Here is a 17,637-nt window from a genome sequence, read left to right as displayed (position 1 = left end):
AAGTAACACCTCAGTCTGCAGAGTAGCTCACACCTTGCTTTTTATTTGGTTAAGGAATTTCTGAGGTTATGTGGACAATTTCTTATTTTTATTTCTAGTCCCCAAGAGGAACAGAGCCTGAATTATCTCTATCATTGGAATATGTAAAATCCTGTAAAAATTAAAGTAGCGAAAAAGAACACATTCTATCTGTACGTTTCGAAATAACCATCTATTACCTTCACTTGAACTCTGACTTCAGAGCCACTTTCAGGCTCTGCCAAATGCAGGAACAAAAGAATTGCTTCCTGGTTCTAAGTGCATATCTACGTTCATGAAATTCTGACTATATTAGAACTAGCATTACTGTGAAAAATTATCACACTGTATTTAAGGGATATTTCCTATCAGGACTCAGATTTATACAGAGTTGCCCCAGGTGAAAACTGTTTGAATACAGTGTTTCAAATTATATGGGGAAAAAGTGACTGCTATTGGTCTACCAAATACATCTTGACTTGTAAAATTCACTCCTCCCTAACATTTGTAGGTAAATTCAAGGCAAGTATTTTTGCTCCCTTTGCTTCGCTAGAAACCTCTCCTCATTATCTGAGTTTTAAAGAGGTATATACATACCTTAAAGAGTATAAATTCTAGAAATATGTATAGGTGATTCTTTATAGATCCTGCGAGACCAGCGAGAATTCCAACCAGAATATTTTCTAAAATACATTGTTTAAGATGTGCTGTAAGTTCTTGGATTACAAGTGATTTTATTTATTAGGCAATCAAACTGCCTGCGTTTAAATAATGTCTGACACACACCAAAGTTGAAATAGTACATCAGTAAATGGATTCAATGTATGCCTTTATGAAAACTTCTAAAAGTAATTTCCTATCAAATAAGCACCTTTAGAGTGTTGAATGTGCCAAGTGTCAGAATTTTGTTAAAATTCAAAAGGAGTCAAGTGCAGATTTTTCCTTAAGAGTACACCTTGATTAGCTACATGAACTGAGGCATAATAAGACACATTCCCTTGTCTCCACTAGAGAAGAAACTATTTCAGAATTAAACATAAATTTAAATGCAATATGGTGACATCTTTTTGAATATACGCGACTTACCCAGGATATGATGTATTAATATTTTCAACATGGTTTGGGGATTAAATGATATTTAGCTATGCTTTTGCATTTACAACAAGCTGTCTGCCTGCAAATTTCTTTTTTTTAAATGCAAGAAAATACTTAGAGCTGCTTTAGTAGATGTTTACAATGTTTTATAGAAAACTTAACTGATCTATTTGTAAATATTTTAATGGTAATTCTTTTAGCAAACACAAAATCTATTCATAACAAACCACATAGCATTTGATGTTTTCTCCATAAATCCACCGTACCTAATGCAATTTATCTTTTAAAAAATGTTTTGGGCTCCACATGGTTCTGAGTTGCTAAGAAAGCCACAAATAAGCACCTTATCTCTTTAATGACTTGCTTGGGCTTTCCTATATTTACTGCTTAATGATCGGAAGCATTTAATTTTCAAAGTTTCATTAAAACCCATCTACAAAGCTGGAGGGATAAGCAATAGTGATTTGTGATAGAAGGTGTGGGAAGCCATTAACCTACATAGGTACCAAGGAGAAAAGTAAACATAGAAAGAATACTTCTCTGAAGACAAGTCTCTTCCTATTTGTCATTATTAAACTCCAGAGCATCTGTTCCAAGTTTGATCTTCAATACGGATATGAGGCATTGCTGCCTGGAAATGAAAGTCTAAGATAAGGTAGGATTCTTAAGAGATCTTCATGAAAAAAAATAACCCAGGTTGCCGTTTACTGGGAAGGGGAAATCAATACAAAGACCTAGAAACTTGTGGAGAGAGGACATTTTCTAGGTATAGGTCATAGTTTATCAAGTTGCCTCTTTTGCAATGTAATTTACTTGCTAATAAGACCAACTGATGATGTCTGAATAGTGTGTTATCATCAAAATGAGATTTTAAAATTCTCTCCTCATTTCTTGTGTGTTCGAGGTTTGCTGGTTTATTTTTCCTCAGCTCAGTGTAGGTAGACAAGGTTGATTTAAAAGAAAATGAATGGTTTTATATGCCTCTTTATTAAAAAAAAAAATCCCAAGCCCCACATGGTACAGTCCCCAAAATATTCAAAAAAATATTTAAGAAGCAGGCCTACCGTTCTCATCATCTGACTTATTTTCGTTGTCAGAATCAGTCAAAGTAAGGGCCGAGTTTTCACGACTGGACAGGCCGGAACTGCGCCTGGATTTTATCCCTCTCCCCCACAATCTGATGGCATGTTCTGGAGACATCCCTCCCTCTGTATCGGAGTCGGCGTCAGACCCTGTGCTCAGGGAGTAGCCCTGGTGAAGGATCCCCATGTCGGAACAGTAGCCACTTCGGTGTGGGGAGGGCTCACAGATTCCCAGTTCCGCAAGGGTGAAGTTAGTTCCTAGGGTGACAGCAAACAAAGAGACCGATTAAAATTTGTGAAATGATTTCAGATTTCAAATGAATTCTTACAAAAAGCAGACAGTTTTTCCTATTCAAAAAATATACCAGGTTTGCCATAGTATACAGCTAGGCAAGAGTATTAAGGCTATTAGGGTGTATTTGAGAACTACAACAACAAAAAAATAAACAACTGAGATTAATTTTAATCCTAGGACAGGATGTTCAGATTTCATTTCAAAAATTTCTAATTATTTACTGCTGTCTAGGTAGCACCAGGTAGCTGATAAAACACTGGCTTTATAAGAACTAATATATACCAAGCACTTCGTTTGCTCCAGGTTATCTTTTATTCTGTAATTTTTTTTTCTTATATTTAAAAAGTTCACAACTTTATGATGATGATAACATTACTATAATCATGTCATTAGGGAAACTGAGGAACAGAGAACTTAAGTGACTTACCCAAGGTCACACATCTAGACTGTAGCAAAACCTGGATCTGATCCTTGAGCAGTCTGTCTTCATGCCAAAGAAGCTTAATCCTCCAATAAATGGGAGTGGTGGCCAGGAGACCGGGGGACCAGCCTAGCTTTCCACGGCTAAGCCCCCTTGTGGCAACTCTTTTAACAACTTGAGCCTCAGTTTTCTCTTCTGTGAAATCTGGGTATTAATCTCTTAAATTCCTCTCAGAATCACTGTGTGGTTTATATGTGATAAGATATACACCCAAATATTATTTTTCAAGTGAGTATAGGTAAGGTGTTACTTAATTCAGAATTGTAGGGATGGAGTCAGTCCATTTTTATTTATTTATTTTCATTGAAGTATAGCTGATTTACAACTTACATTAATTTCAGGTGTACAGCAAAGTGAATCAGTTTTCTATGTATATATACATACATACATATATCCACCTCTTTTTCAGATTTTTTTCCCTGTATAGATTATTACAGAATACTAAGTAGAGTTTTCTGTGCTATACACTAGGTCCTTATTGGTTATCTATGTTATATATATAGTAGTATGTATATGATATACTCAACCTCTTAGTCTATCACTTCCCCCCTACATTTCCCCTCTGGTAACCATAATTTGACTGTGAGATCTGTGTTTCTGATTTGTAAATAAGTTCATTTGTACTATTTTAAAATCAGGTTCCACATATAAGTGATATCATATAAGACTGTTTTTAAATGATATCAATTTCTTTTTGCTAATACAATTGAAAACCACAAGTGAGTTTTATCACTGAAAGTGAATGTATATACATGTGGGAAGTAAAGGGATGGACCCCTAGTTTGAGGGGAAGCAAAAAAGAATAAGCATTTATTGAACACGTTCACACTACCATGTGCTGGGCATGGGGCCAGGTACTCTAATAGGCTTTATCTCATTTAAATCTCATAAAAGCACAGCAGTTTAGGTGTTAACCACTTTACAGGGAGGCTAAATACTGTCTCCAAGGTCACACCTGGGCAAGTGGCAGATCCATGGTTCACCCCTACATCTGTAGATCCCAAGTCTATGCTCTCTCTACAATGTCAAATGGTCTCGATCAAAAGCCAGTCTGGCAACATTTCTGCACAGTGAATGTGCTATCTATTTGTATGCTTTAATAGCCAGCTTTTAAAAAGACATTTTAAGGTTTCACTGCATATTAGATGAAATCATGTGACACACTGTACTTACTGACATTTAAATCTGCCCCTATTCATGGACAATGAAAAAAATATATAATGAAGAAATGCACTCTTACGCTATTAATATCAATGAAGAAAACCTAAATAACACAAAACTCATGGGTTTGTTTTCTCTCTATTGATTACATTAGAGCCACTCATTATTCAAACTCATGACATAATGAACACTATGAATGTCTACACACGTGATAGCATTTCTCAGATTTTATTTTTAAGAAGCCCCAGACAACTGTGTATATTAACCTCATATGAAGTTAATTTGTCATAGACCTGAGTATTTTTATTCTGAGGCTTTATTGCACAATGGACTTCTGCAGCCTTCTTTAGCTGTGTTGATGGAATCAAATCTAATACTATACATAATTGTCTCTGGAGAGTGAAACTGTTCATTGGAGAGCCAACTCTACTACCTGTGTGGGGAAGAAGGATATGCTCACTGCCAATCAGCATAGTGATAACTGGTTATTCCCTGAGCAGAGTTTCATGATGCTGCCTGGAATTCTCTACTCAATGTATTCTCTTTCAGATTGCATCCTTGGCAATTAGGTATTATCTTCTAATTGTATACTAAAATGTGTATCTCAGTTTTAGTAGTCTATAAAACTCAAATGGGTTCCTATATATCTGATATTATAACATTTCTCTCTATACTGTTGTTTTTCTCATGCTTCAGTCATTGGAAAAAAGTCATTTCACATGAGCATTCTTCCATCTTGCCTTCTGAGCTCAGGTTTACTCTGGAGGATCATGAGACACGCTGCTTCCTTTTCCTTCATTAAAGGAAAGAAGCCCAAACTAAAACATACATGTTTTTATTTCACATGTGGTAATTTTGATTCCATTTGAAATGGAGTGTGCATGTATTAAGGCAACATTCCTGATTGTCTATTTCACATCTCATTATCTGGAACTAGGCTTCAAAGACCTCCTCACGAAAAGAGATACAGCCATGTGAGCAAGGGAAGGAGCCCACGTGCTCCTCAACCTGGGTACTAGAGTTCATAGACAGGAAGCCTAGAACATGACGGGCTGTGGAATAAATGCAGTGCCCTTTCTTTGGTTAGAACATTTACTTGATGATAACAAATGAAAATATCTTTCTGTTAAACTTGAAACAAACATGAGCTCTTCATCAATCAGTGAAAATTTGCATATATTTTTAAGTCACCACAGTGTTAGAAAAAACACTTCAAGAGTTCCAACTTCAAGCTTACAAACCTGACGCTGAACAAGCAATATCGTGAAGAAAATGGAAGGTCTTATACCAAATTCATCAGAAAAAATTAAGCTCACACTTACGAAAGGCAAGTTTTCCTCTAAAAACAGAACTGTTTCTTCAAAAATATCCCTTTCTAAACTCCTCGGCTTCATCTTCCACTGGGACCACACTTCCTAAATGTTATGTCTCCCAGAATTCCTAGTTCAGTACCTTTTTGCTCTCAGCTAACTCATAGAAGAGAAAACCTTGCTCTTAAGTCTCTGGGGCAGATTGTGGACCAAGCCTTTCTCAAGTTTGCTGGCCTAACAACATAATGTTGGAGAGTCATGGACATGGTAGAAAGGAAAGATTGGTCTATCATTTATCAAATCATTCAACAAATATTTATTGTTCCTAGTGCTCTGCTAGACACTGGGGATTTAACAGTGAGTAGTATAAAGCTACAGTCATGACATTTATAGTCTAATCGGGAAAGGGGCATTAATCAAAGAATCACATAAAAAAGTACAATCTATACAATGATAAACACTGTGTAGAAAAGGGACAGGGAGCCATGAAAGGCCATCCCTTCATTTTGTCACAGCTTGCCCACATGTTCATCTAGTGGCACACATGAGGGACTAGGAATTACTCCACCGAGAAGCTACCATACCCCTCCCATTTGCTCTTATCATACCCAGTTTCCCAAACATCCCTCCAAATGGATTTCTTTAGACAAGCAATTTTCACGTATTTTGTCTTAAAGCATGAAGCCCTCATGTTATACCACTCTGCTTAGCATGTAAGTAGTATGGGGGATGTTAATACTATGTCAACTTATTGTTTTACACTTACTTTGCTCATTGATGGAAGACTGATTTGGCTCTAATTCATCTTGTATAATTATGTCTTTATTAAGCTCCAGGGCAGCTTTGAATAGAAGAGAGAAACTAGTCATTGTGTGATTCTCCAAGCTAAGATTTCTAGTGGAAAGCAGTCAACATTTCATTCCTTGTTTACTATCTTGCAGAAAGATAAAACAAGAGGCACAATATTCAAGTATTCATGGAACACATATTCACACTCGCTCTACTTCCAACCTCCCTGATATCACTAATGCACGTGGGTGTGGATGATGTCTCCAGCGCCTCTCAGTTATTATTTTTTTTTTTTTGCTGTTGTCAATACACAGGTTAGTGTTGTCCCACATTACATTGTCAAGACCAGAGTCAATATCTGTATAAATGAGTGATTACACAAAATAAATGGTATTATATCATGGAATTTTATTATAATTTAAGGTGTTATGAATGTCTGAATATTGTCATTGAGAGAAGGTCAATGTCTAAAAACTGTTAGGTGATCAGGATAGCAGAACACAAGTTTTTAAAAACAACTCAGTTGATAAGTCTCTTTTGCTTTAAGTCATCTTTTATTATGAGTTAAGTTTTTATTTTATATTGGAGTATAACTGATTAACACTGTGATCATTTCAGGTACACAGCAAAGCAACTCAGCTATATATATATATATATATACATGCATCCGTTCTCCCTCAAACTCCCCTCCCATCCAGGATGCCATATAACATTGAGCAGAGTTCCCTGCAATATACAGAAGGCCCCTGTTGGTTATCCATTTTAAATACAGCAGTGTGGACATGTCTTCTTTTGAATCATAACCTCGGTATATGACCCAGATCCTTTCCAAAGCTTTTTTAGAGAAAAATTTTGCAATAGATTTCAGGAGTCATCCTTCGACCAACTAATTTTACTTGGGGATACAATCCTAAAGAAGGATATGTCACTGCACTGTGATCTTGGCTTTATTTTCAAAGTTCTTACCAACTTCTCACACTTTGAAATAACCTTTAAGTAGGAAAAACACATATGTCGCTGAGTCCGAATTACCATGTCATGGTAATACCAGTGAATACAAATAGCACTGAAAATGTCAGGATTTGAACAGATTTTCTACTATGAGGGCAGAAAGATAAAAGTGAACTGTAGTAATGGCCTAAATGTTTACTACGTGAGTCCCCTGAGTTTAAGAGAAGAAATTTCACATGTGGGAAGAAAAGTTGCTGTAGCATGAAAACAGTCAATAGTAATCATTTATGAAATAATCCCCACCTATCCCCACCCACTTATTACCAGTATCTCTTCTCATATCAACCACGATATTAGTGTCAATCATCAATTAGTTGCTGATAATGGGAAATGATATGGTACTGATCTAAGATTAAATTATAAAACTGGTGAAGATGCAGATTCCCATGAAGTCAATAAGAGTGATACTAAAAACACTAGAATCATAATCAAGACTACAAAATAACCAAGATCTAACAGAATGAAGCTATTAAGAGAAAACAAAGATGAATGTTGGCATGGTAATGTCAACTGCTGGTGGGAATGTAAATTGATTCAGCCACTATGGAGAACAGTATGGGGGTTCTTTAAAAAAAAAACTAAAAATAGAGCTCCCATATGACCCAGTGATTCCATCACTGGGGCAAATACCCTGAGAAAACCATAATTCAAAAAGACACATGCACCCCGATGTTCACTGCAGCACTACTTAAAATAGCCAGGGCATGGAAACAACCAGAAGGGATGGATAAAGAAGATGTGGGTGTGGGTGTGGGTGTGTGTGGGTGTGTGTGTGTAAGCATACATATACAATAGAATATTACTTAGCCATAAAAGAGAATGAAATTGGGTCACTTGCAAAAATGTGGATGGACCCAGGGTCTGTCATACAGAGTGAAGTCATAAAAAGAAAAACAAATTAACACATATATGTGAACTCTAGAAAAATGGTACAAATGAGCCATTGGGAGATTGGGATTGCTGCACTGCCATGTGTGAAACAGTTAGCTAGTGGGAACCTCTGTGGTGACCGAGACGGTTGGGATGGCAGGACGGATGGAAGGCAGGGGGGTCAAAAAGGAGGTAGCCCTCTCCCTCTCAAGCCGGTTGGTATATGCAGGGTCTTAGTAGGGAGTCAGAAACCCCAACTCTGCGAGGAGGCATCCCTCCCCACGCCACTCCAATTGCCCGCCTTGTCACAGTGAGTCATGTGAGGAACCTGGGCTTTCACCTCCAACTGCCAGTCAAGCCTCAGGGTCCCACTGTTTCCCAAGGCTTGGTGTCAGAGGAGGCCTACTGAAACAATATTTAAATAAGATCCATATTTTTGAAACAATGCTTCCAATAGCCAGGATACAATAAAAAATCATTCATCATACCAAGAATCAGGAAAATCTCAATGTGAATGAGGAAAAATAATTATTAATAAAAAATTAACATTTGGAAAATTAATGAATCTAAATATTTTTGTTTTTGCAAAATATGGCCCTCTGTGATCATGCTGCAAAATGCAACTCAGAATAAAAGATGAAATATTGTACACTCATACAGTTGTGCCATAAAATGTATATTGTGCCCCACACAAATTATTCTTTATCCTTTTGAATAATTATAGTGCATCTGGAATAATAAATTGTATTAAACATAAAATATACTCTTGATAATCAATCTTATTTTCTCAAGATAAAGTCACAATAAATTATTTTTACTATTTAATATGAAATATTGCTTCTTTCTAAACAGTGATTCATTTTTGAAGTGGCCTTTTTTCTAGGATCATTTATCCTAAGACAAAGAGAATCTCTTATAAATAAACATGGGTCACTTTTCTTGAGCAAATGTTAGACTCTACATTTTAAAGTCAGGGATGAATCCTGACTCCAAATTTTTGTACCAGATATTTAAGAAAAGAACACAAATTATAATACCATAGTTCTCTTTATCACAGAAAGTGAAGTAATTTAATCTGATGCCATAAGCTTTTGCAAACTAGAAAGCTATCAGGAAAAATAGGAAATTATAAGAGATAAAACACAACTTTTATTTTGGTTTGATTCATCAAAATATATCACCAAATTATTACCTTACATTTAATGTTGATACTTTAAATTTTGCACAAAGATATGAATAAGTGGTACAAAATATTCCATCCAAAACAAATCCCAACATTATCTAAAATACTATTTTCATACAAATTTAAAATCTACATATTTGTACATGCAATGGTAACAATTTTGAAAGCCAATGAAGGAGCTACTTAATGAATTCTAATGTTTTATTCTTGTGTATACTAAAATTCTTCACATCAACTCTCTCTTAATACCCTTCTAAAGTTCATCTGATTTTACACATTCAGATATTTTCCCAAATGTTGACAAAACTGTTCACAAAATATCCTGTGGCTTAAAATCACAGAGTAGGTGTACATGTATTATTATTCATAAAATGTAAGTCCAATATTTATATTTCAAAAATATCCTTTACAAATCAAAATTTTCTTTTGTGTATAGCACCTAAAATGTTCATATTTTAATATTTTTAAATTTGCAGAATTATTACTTTGGTCTCTATCTGAATCTCTGACATGTCACAACTTATCAAATTTGTAACCAGAATCATTCCAATGTTAATAAACACTTTCCAAATCAAAAAAACACCAAAGGCTAGTGAAGACAGGAAAGTTTCCAGTATTCAAGGTTTTCCTGTAAGCTTTATCCCCTTAAAGTCAAAAGTGAACGTGGCTTTCTCCTCTGATATGGCATTTTCATGTTCCAATCTGAACAAAGCCCAATTTGGAAAACCCAAAAGCCGACTACAACAAAAGTTTCTCCTGAACAACTGCCAGTTCATAAATAGAAATGAAATGCTCCAGAGCTTGCTGGAGACTCTTTTCTGCTGATGAAAATTCCAACAAGATTAAAAATCAATTCCAGTATTAAAAACTATAGCAATCAGTTATCCTATGTAAGAGCATTACAAAGGCATGCAGTCATCTGACCCTGTGAGACTCTGCTTCTTCAGTTTTTTGTTCATCAGAAAAAATAAAGAAAGCAAAGGACAAGAGTGGGTGAACTGCAATGGTCTAACTGTTCTAGCTTATGCTTTCTGAGAGCTTCAGAAGGTGGCAGGCACTGTCTTAGATGCTGCTATGTACAGATTTCCAGTTAATTAGTGTAGCAGCCTTGTAAAATAGTCACTACCTACATAGCCAAGGGTTCAAATGGGATTCCAGTGTCTGTTTTAAAAATACTTGTGGACCATATATTCTTAGAATTAATTACTTCTGATGAGTCTCCACTTACTTTATAAATACACATAAAAATAGCACCTGCCTTTATAAGATTCTTTTGAACACTGAGTTAGATAAGGCAGGTCAAAGTGCTTACAACACTGCCTGCCACTCAGTAATCACACGACAAATGTAGATAATATGATGATCATTGGCTTACAATGAAGGAACTTTTTTAAAAAAAAAAAATTACAGGAGAATTAACACTTTATGTTTCTTGAGTTGTTTTTGAAAGTTTTGGAGCAATACATTTTTCTAGGGATATATTTTTCTAGGGATGTATTTTCTAGCGATAAGCTTTTCCAGAGACGTATGCCTGTTTCATCTACGTCTTCAAATGCGTTGGCACAGATTAATCCAAGTATTTTTAAATCCCTTTAAATTTCTTCTGGGTTTGTAAAATGCTTCTTTAAAAAAAAAAATTCCTGATATTATTCTATTTGTGCTTTCTTTTGACTGGATTGGTTTCAGCAATGATCAATTGTTTTTGTCTTTCAATAAATTTTCGCTTTCCTGGTTCTATCTACTATCTATATATGTTTTCCAGTTTACTCATTTTTATGGTTTTACATATATATATATATACACAAATTACCCCTTTCTCTTTCCTTCTTTGAGTATAGACAATTGATTTTTTTCATATGTTTAAAAATTGATTTCTTATGCCATCAGTGTTCAGCCATTTTTCCTTTTTATTGTAAACATTTCAGGCTATATATTTCTCTCTAAGGACCACTTTCAATGCATCTCACAGGTTTTGACTCACAGCATCTTCACTGTGGCTTAGATCTAAATATTTTAATGTCTCTAACGAACCTATTTATTGCATTTACAAATGTATTGGGGTATTTTGTATATATTTCTGGTTTTGAGCTCTAATTTACCTGCATTTAGCTAAAAAGCATCATTTTTATATTACTATACTTTCCAACAATTTTTAAATTTCCTCCATAGCCTGATAAATTTTTAAAAGTATTTTCATATCCACTTGAGTGAAACATATGTTCTCTAATTATTAGGTGCAAGCTTTTACATATTTCAATGAAACCAAATTATTAATCCTATGTTCAATTTTTCTACATGGTACTAATTTGCTATTTAATTGTCTTATCAAGAATTGAAAGTTATATGATGAATTTTCCTACTATGATGGGTGTTTCTCCCCATAGCTTTATCTGTATTTGCATTATGTTAATTTAAGGCTATATTATAGGGCTTCTCCGGTAGCTCAGTTAGTAAAGAATCTGCCTCCAGTGCAGGAGAGCTGGATTTGATCCTTGGGTTGCGAAGATCCCCTTGAGAAGGAAATGGCCAACACTCCAGTATTCTTGCCTGGAAAATCCGATGGACAGAGGAACCTGGAGGGCTGCAGTCCATGGGGTTGCAAGAGTTGGACATGACTGAACAACTAAACCAAGGCTATATTATAGGTATATGTTTATAATAATTAGAATAATTATAATTTTCTGATGGATTGAACATTGTCATTAATATGTAGTGATTCTTTATCTCCAATAAATTTTGAGATTATATCTGCTTTTTTATGATTAATTATATTTTACAAGGAATTTGTCCATTTCATTTAATTTGCCATAGTTAATGACAATGTTCTTGAATACACACAGGATCCATAACAATATTCCTTCCTTCATTCCTGATTTGGAGTATTTGCGTATTCTTTTTTTCTTCTTGATTATTTTACCTATTGCTTTATCAATTTTATCAGTTTTTCAAAGGCCAGCTTTTGGCTTTAATATTTTCATTTACTGTTTCTTTCCATTTCTTTGGGCTTCCCTGGTGGCTCAGATGGTAAAGCGTCTGCCTGCAATGCGGGAGACCTGGGTTGGATTCCTGGGTTGGGAAGATCCCCTGGAGAAGGAAATGGCAATCCATTCCAGCACTCTTGCCTGGAAAATCCCATGGACGGAGGAGCCTGATAGGCTACAGTCCATGGGGTCGCAAAGAGTCAGATACGACTGAGCGGCTTCACTTTCACTTTCCCATTTCTTTAATCATTGTTCTCATCTTAATTATTTATCTCTACTTATTTTGGGTTTCATTTGCTTAGCCTTTTCTAGTTTCTTTGTGGTAGAAATATAGATCATTGACTTAAAAACGATTTTTATTTCTTAAATAAAAATACAAACCTATCATCTGCCCCTCTTTACCTGTATCTCACAAATTTGGATATGTTGTTCATTCCATTATCATTCAATTCCAGATATTCTCTAATTTCTCGTACTACTTTGATTAACGGATTACTTAGAAATATGTAGTTTTATTTCCACATATTTGGGGATTGTCTAGATTTCTTTATTGTTAATGATTTCTCACTTCAGTACTTGGTGGACAGAGAACAAATTCTCTAGGATTCCCTCTTGAAATTAACTGAGACTCTCTTTGTAATCTTTTGATCAATATCAAATATCCATCTTTTTCTCTGGTAATACTCGTGGTCTCAAAGTCTAGTTTGCCTGATACAAAACTGTTCAGCTTTGTTAAGTTTACTATAAACAGTGAACACTATGTCTAATTTCCTTCCTTTACTTTCAACTGTTCTGTGTCTTTGTATTTAAACTGTGTCTCTTGTAGACAGCATATATTTAGGACTTGCTATTTAAATAATCAGACAATCTTTTCCTTTTGATCAGTGTACATTTATATTAATGTAATTTTTTATTTGGCTGGATTCGGTTCACCCCTTTGCTGTTTTTCCTGTTTGTCCCTTTTCTGATGTTCCTCTTCTCTACCTTCACTTGGGTTGATAATTTTTTTAAATTCCATTTTAATTTTTTATTGGATTCTTATCTATATCTTAACATAATGTTTTTAGTGGTAGCTGTAGGGATTACAATATGTATGTTATATCAGTCTATTTAGAGCTCTAATCTTACTTGATACAGGCTGGTCTTCCATTTCTATGACTTACTGATTTCTTTATTCTAAAAAATTCTCACTGTCTTTTAAATATCTACTCACTCCCAAACTCTTTATTGTCTTCACTAATTAAACTAAGACTATTCTTCTCTCCTAATGTTTCTATTATATTTTTAACATTATATTCTTTCTGTGCCATCTCTTGCTAATTTCTTCTGGTTATCTTTTTTTCAGTTGACCAATTCTCTTTTTAATTGTGCCTGATGTCATATTTACGGTATGCATTAAAGTTTTTATTTCAACAATTATGTATTGACTATTTCCTTTATAAAATTTATAAAGCTTAAGTGTTTCTATTCTGTTTTTCTATTATGTTCTTACTTGCTAATTTGCATATTATACATAGTTGAAAGTGTGTAACTGACAAATTCTAACGTTTTAGGGCTTTAAGGATCAAAAATGGTTGTTTGTTGTCTTGTTCACTCTTAATTATAAAGTTTTGTTTTCTTACGTACTTAATTAGATTTAACTTTAGCTGACATAAGTTTATTTTAGTTTTTAAAAATCACAAGGGCCTATAGTAAAGACTTTTGTCTCCTGAAAAATGTCTAACTGCTCCCTTTCAGGCCATGGATAATCTTCACCACGTCTTTCATCAGGTTTCCAGAATAACATAGGAATCTCAGTTTCATGTCCTGCATCTTGCTTTGAGTCCAAGGTCAGATCTCCCAGCTGAAACTCTGAGGGCAACCCTTTTCTCTCACTGAAGTTCTCCTAAGAGCTTGCAATTCAGTCTTTACATTTCTGACTTCAGCTCACTTTCAGTTCTTATTTTGTTTTCTTTTAGTTATTTAGAGATTTCTCTTACTCTCAGGACTGTGTTGTTTTGATCAAGCTAGTTAATATTTCTATGTTTCAAATTTCTCACTTGTAAAATGGAGGAAATTACAGCACTACCTATCTCAAAAGGTCATTGTGTTGATGAACAAGTATATATATAAATTTAGAACAGAATAAATACTCAGTAAATACTAGTTATCTATGATGTTACCTAGAAAGTATAAAACTACAAAATGATGGGCATGATTTCATTTTCAAACTTTTCCTACCCCTAAACACATGAGATACTTTTTCCTATTACACTGCATATATTTAAATGTATTTAATGCTTATTCTATTATGTTATGTAATATCCTGCTTTCTCAAAGTAATATAAAGAAGATTTGGTATGTCAGTATAGAAGCTGCCAGTATCAGCTGAAATTTTGACAAAGGCACATGACATTTGCATTCTCAGCACTCATGAAGGTCCCTGTCTCCATCATGCACTTGATGTTTTGAAAACATTTTGACTTTCCCATCATTGAAGAATCATTCTAGAGCTCAAGAGTTAATTAACTCATCTACAGTCTGACATCTAGTGAGATGGATAGATCACAGTCTATCACCAGGTGAAAATATGTATAACAGGTATTTTGCTTCAGTAACTAATCAGGATCTACACTGTAACTGCAAATATTTGGAGGAGAAATGTTAATGATGTATTCTTGTTTGTAAATCAATTCCCTTAAATCAAATGCTTCATCACCAATTACTGTCAGGATTTAGGTACTTGTCTAAAACCAATGTAAGCATCCAGCCATTGAGCTTGTAGAAAAATAACACAACCACAGTTTCCTAGTGCCTGTTAGCATCCGTTAAACAGGGAGAGGATAATTGAAACTGAGTCAAGGGTTTTCCTTTTCTTCCTTTCCCACCTTGCTTCCTGTGTTTCAAACACATGTCGTGGGTTACGAATACATGTAAAGCCTTAATTACATTTAGCATCTGGCAGCTGTTGACTTGCAGAGAGTTGTTGAGTCACATAAATTCCAAGTCAGAAAGAAATTCAGGAATAGAAGGCAGAAGTTTGCCCAATGGAGGAAAAAAAATCTTGTGTCATCACAGCTGAAATACTCCACTTTCAGCACTATTATATTCATGGTGTGAGCGATGCTGTAACTAATCAGTCTCAGCAACACCCGAGACTATCTCATCACTAAAATACATATTTCCAAAGTGACTGAAGTCACAAGCATTGCTTTCAGTGGGTGATGGATGCGAACCTGTACTGGAGACAACTTCATGGGGATTTTAGTCTCTATAACTTTTCGATAGCAAGATCTTCACACCCTCTATTCAACACTTCACCAAAGTTAGATGTGTTAAGTAATTTAATTCAGACACTGCTTACTTTAGGAAGAAATAAGCCTCCTGAGAAACTGGCACCAAGAGCTGTAAACCTTTAACTCTGGCCACCATTTGCCACATGATACAATTTTATGAGGAGAGAACTGTCAGAAATCATGGTCTTTGTCTTAATAGACATAGATCTCAAAATCCAAATATCAAGTTACAAAAGCATAGTTAGAAAAATGCAAGTGATATGCATTAAATATAGATATCTATACACTAATGGGATAATTTTGAACTGGAAAAATAAACCTTAAATTCTTAATAGCAATAACTTCTGGAGATGAAGTTGGGGAGCACTTAGAAAAAGATTTGAAACAAATTTGACAAAATGGTAACACTTGTTAATTGGAAATTATGAGTATTATATGCTTTATTCTTTGTACTTTTCTGTGATTTGAAATTTTTTTCCTAAAGGTTAAAATAATTAAAAATAGAAGGCTTGGACCAATCTAACTCCATTCCCAACTTTAAAATATCATGTGATATCCTAATTTTCTCATTGTTCTATCATTCAAAATTTTTATGTTTATATTTTGAGTTAAACTACAAAGAAATGCCTTTAGTTTCATGCCTCTTTAAGTTCCAGCCAATCAGAAATAAACTCAGGAAGCAAAGTAAATGTATTCAATGAATAAAAAACTGTGGTACATTCAGTGGAGAAGGAAATGGCAACCCACTCCAGTATGCCTGCCTGGGAAATCCCATGGACAGAGAAGCCTGGTGGGCTAGAGTCACAGGGTCGCAAAGAATCAGACATGACTCAGTGACTGAACATGGTACATTCAGACAACAGAATATTATTTAGGACTAAAAGGAAATAATCTATCAAGCCATGAAAAGACATAAACAAAACTTAAATCCATATTACTAAATGAAAGAACCCAATCTGAAATGGCTACATATGTATGATTTCAAGTATGGGGCATTCTGAAAAAGGCAAAACTATGGAGACTCTAGACAGGTAAGTGGTTGCCAGGAATTGGGCAGGGGGAGATGACTAGGCTGGACATGCGGCATTTTCAGGACAGTAAACATGCTCTGTATGATACTGTAATGATAAAGACACATATTATACATTTGTTCAAACCCATAGAATGTATAGCACTAAGTGTGAACTGTAAGGTAAACCATGGATGCTGGGTGATTATGATGGGTCAGTGTCTTGAAAGATCCACCAGTTTTAACAAATATCTGTCATTCTGATGAGGAATGTTGATAATGGGGAGGTTATACGTGTGTGGAAGGGAGCATATGGGGACAATCTGCACCTTCCATTCAATTTTGTCATGAACCTGCAAGCCGCTCAGTCATTTCTGACTCTTTGAGACCCCATGGACTATATAGTCCATGGAATTCTCTAGGCCAGAACACTGGAGTGGATAGCCTTTCCCTTCTCCAGGGGATCTTCCTCTCCCAGGGATTGAACCCAGGTCTCCTGCATTGCAGGTGGATTCTTTACCAGCTGAGCCACCAGGGAAGCCCTTCTAAAAATTACTTTTAATTAAAAAATAAAAAGTAAATGCAACCAACTCATTACATGACAGATACACTGCCAGGAAATCCTTGCACTTTTCTCCCTAAGAGAATGACTCTACATTTCTGTGGTTAAGAGTACTTGTCAAACAAACAGCCCAGAGTCTGAATCTCTACTCCACCCCTTATGGTTTGATCACAAGCTAGTTAACTGAGTCATCCTGCCCCTGAGCGTCAGTCTCCTTACCTATAATATAGCCTGAAGAATATCTAGGCTCGGAAGACTGTAGAGACCAAGTTATCTACACTCATTAAACACTTAGCAGTATAGCCAGAGTATAGGGAGGCTGAATAAAATGCTCTAGATATACTATCAAGTAGTGGAAACAGCAGCAGAAGCAGAGATTTTAGAGCCCTCACTTGTTGAATCTATATTCATAGGTTCGTAGATTGATATAGTTCTCTCTCCACCCCAAATCAGAGTGAGGGCTACCCCAAGAATACAGACAGTTGACCACCTGGGAGCAAACACATGATTACATG

At 35.3% G+C, this 17,637-nt stretch overlaps 1 protein-coding gene across 8 annotated transcripts in view; it reads right to left on the bottom strand.

Annotated features, from left to right (window-relative positions):
* The window catches only part of TENM2 (teneurin transmembrane protein 2), a 1,060,439-nt gene that overhangs the window by 969,926 nt on the left and 72,876 nt on the right, over nucleotides 1-17,637 (bottom strand). For 7 of the 8 annotated variants that reach the window (XM_068980696.1, XM_068980697.1, XM_068980690.1 and 4 more), the window contains exon 2: nucleotides 2,178-2,453. In XM_068980696.1, the coding sequence (XP_068836797.1) occupies nucleotides 2,178-2,453 (276 nt within the window). Of the gene's footprint in view, nucleotides 1-2,169; nucleotides 2,454-17,637 lie in introns of all 8 variants that reach the window. The other variant, XM_068980695.1, reaches the window with a different exon arrangement.

The sequence above is a fragment of the Capricornis sumatraensis genome, chromosome 9, assembly GCF_032405125.1.
Source record: "Capricornis sumatraensis isolate serow.1 chromosome 9, serow.2, whole genome shotgun sequence".
Taxonomy (NCBI): Eukaryota; Metazoa; Chordata; class Mammalia; order Artiodactyla; family Bovidae; genus Capricornis; species Capricornis sumatraensis.
The sequence above is the reverse complement of the archived record's forward strand: the minus strand, read 5'-3'. Positions and strand labels throughout refer to the sequence as shown.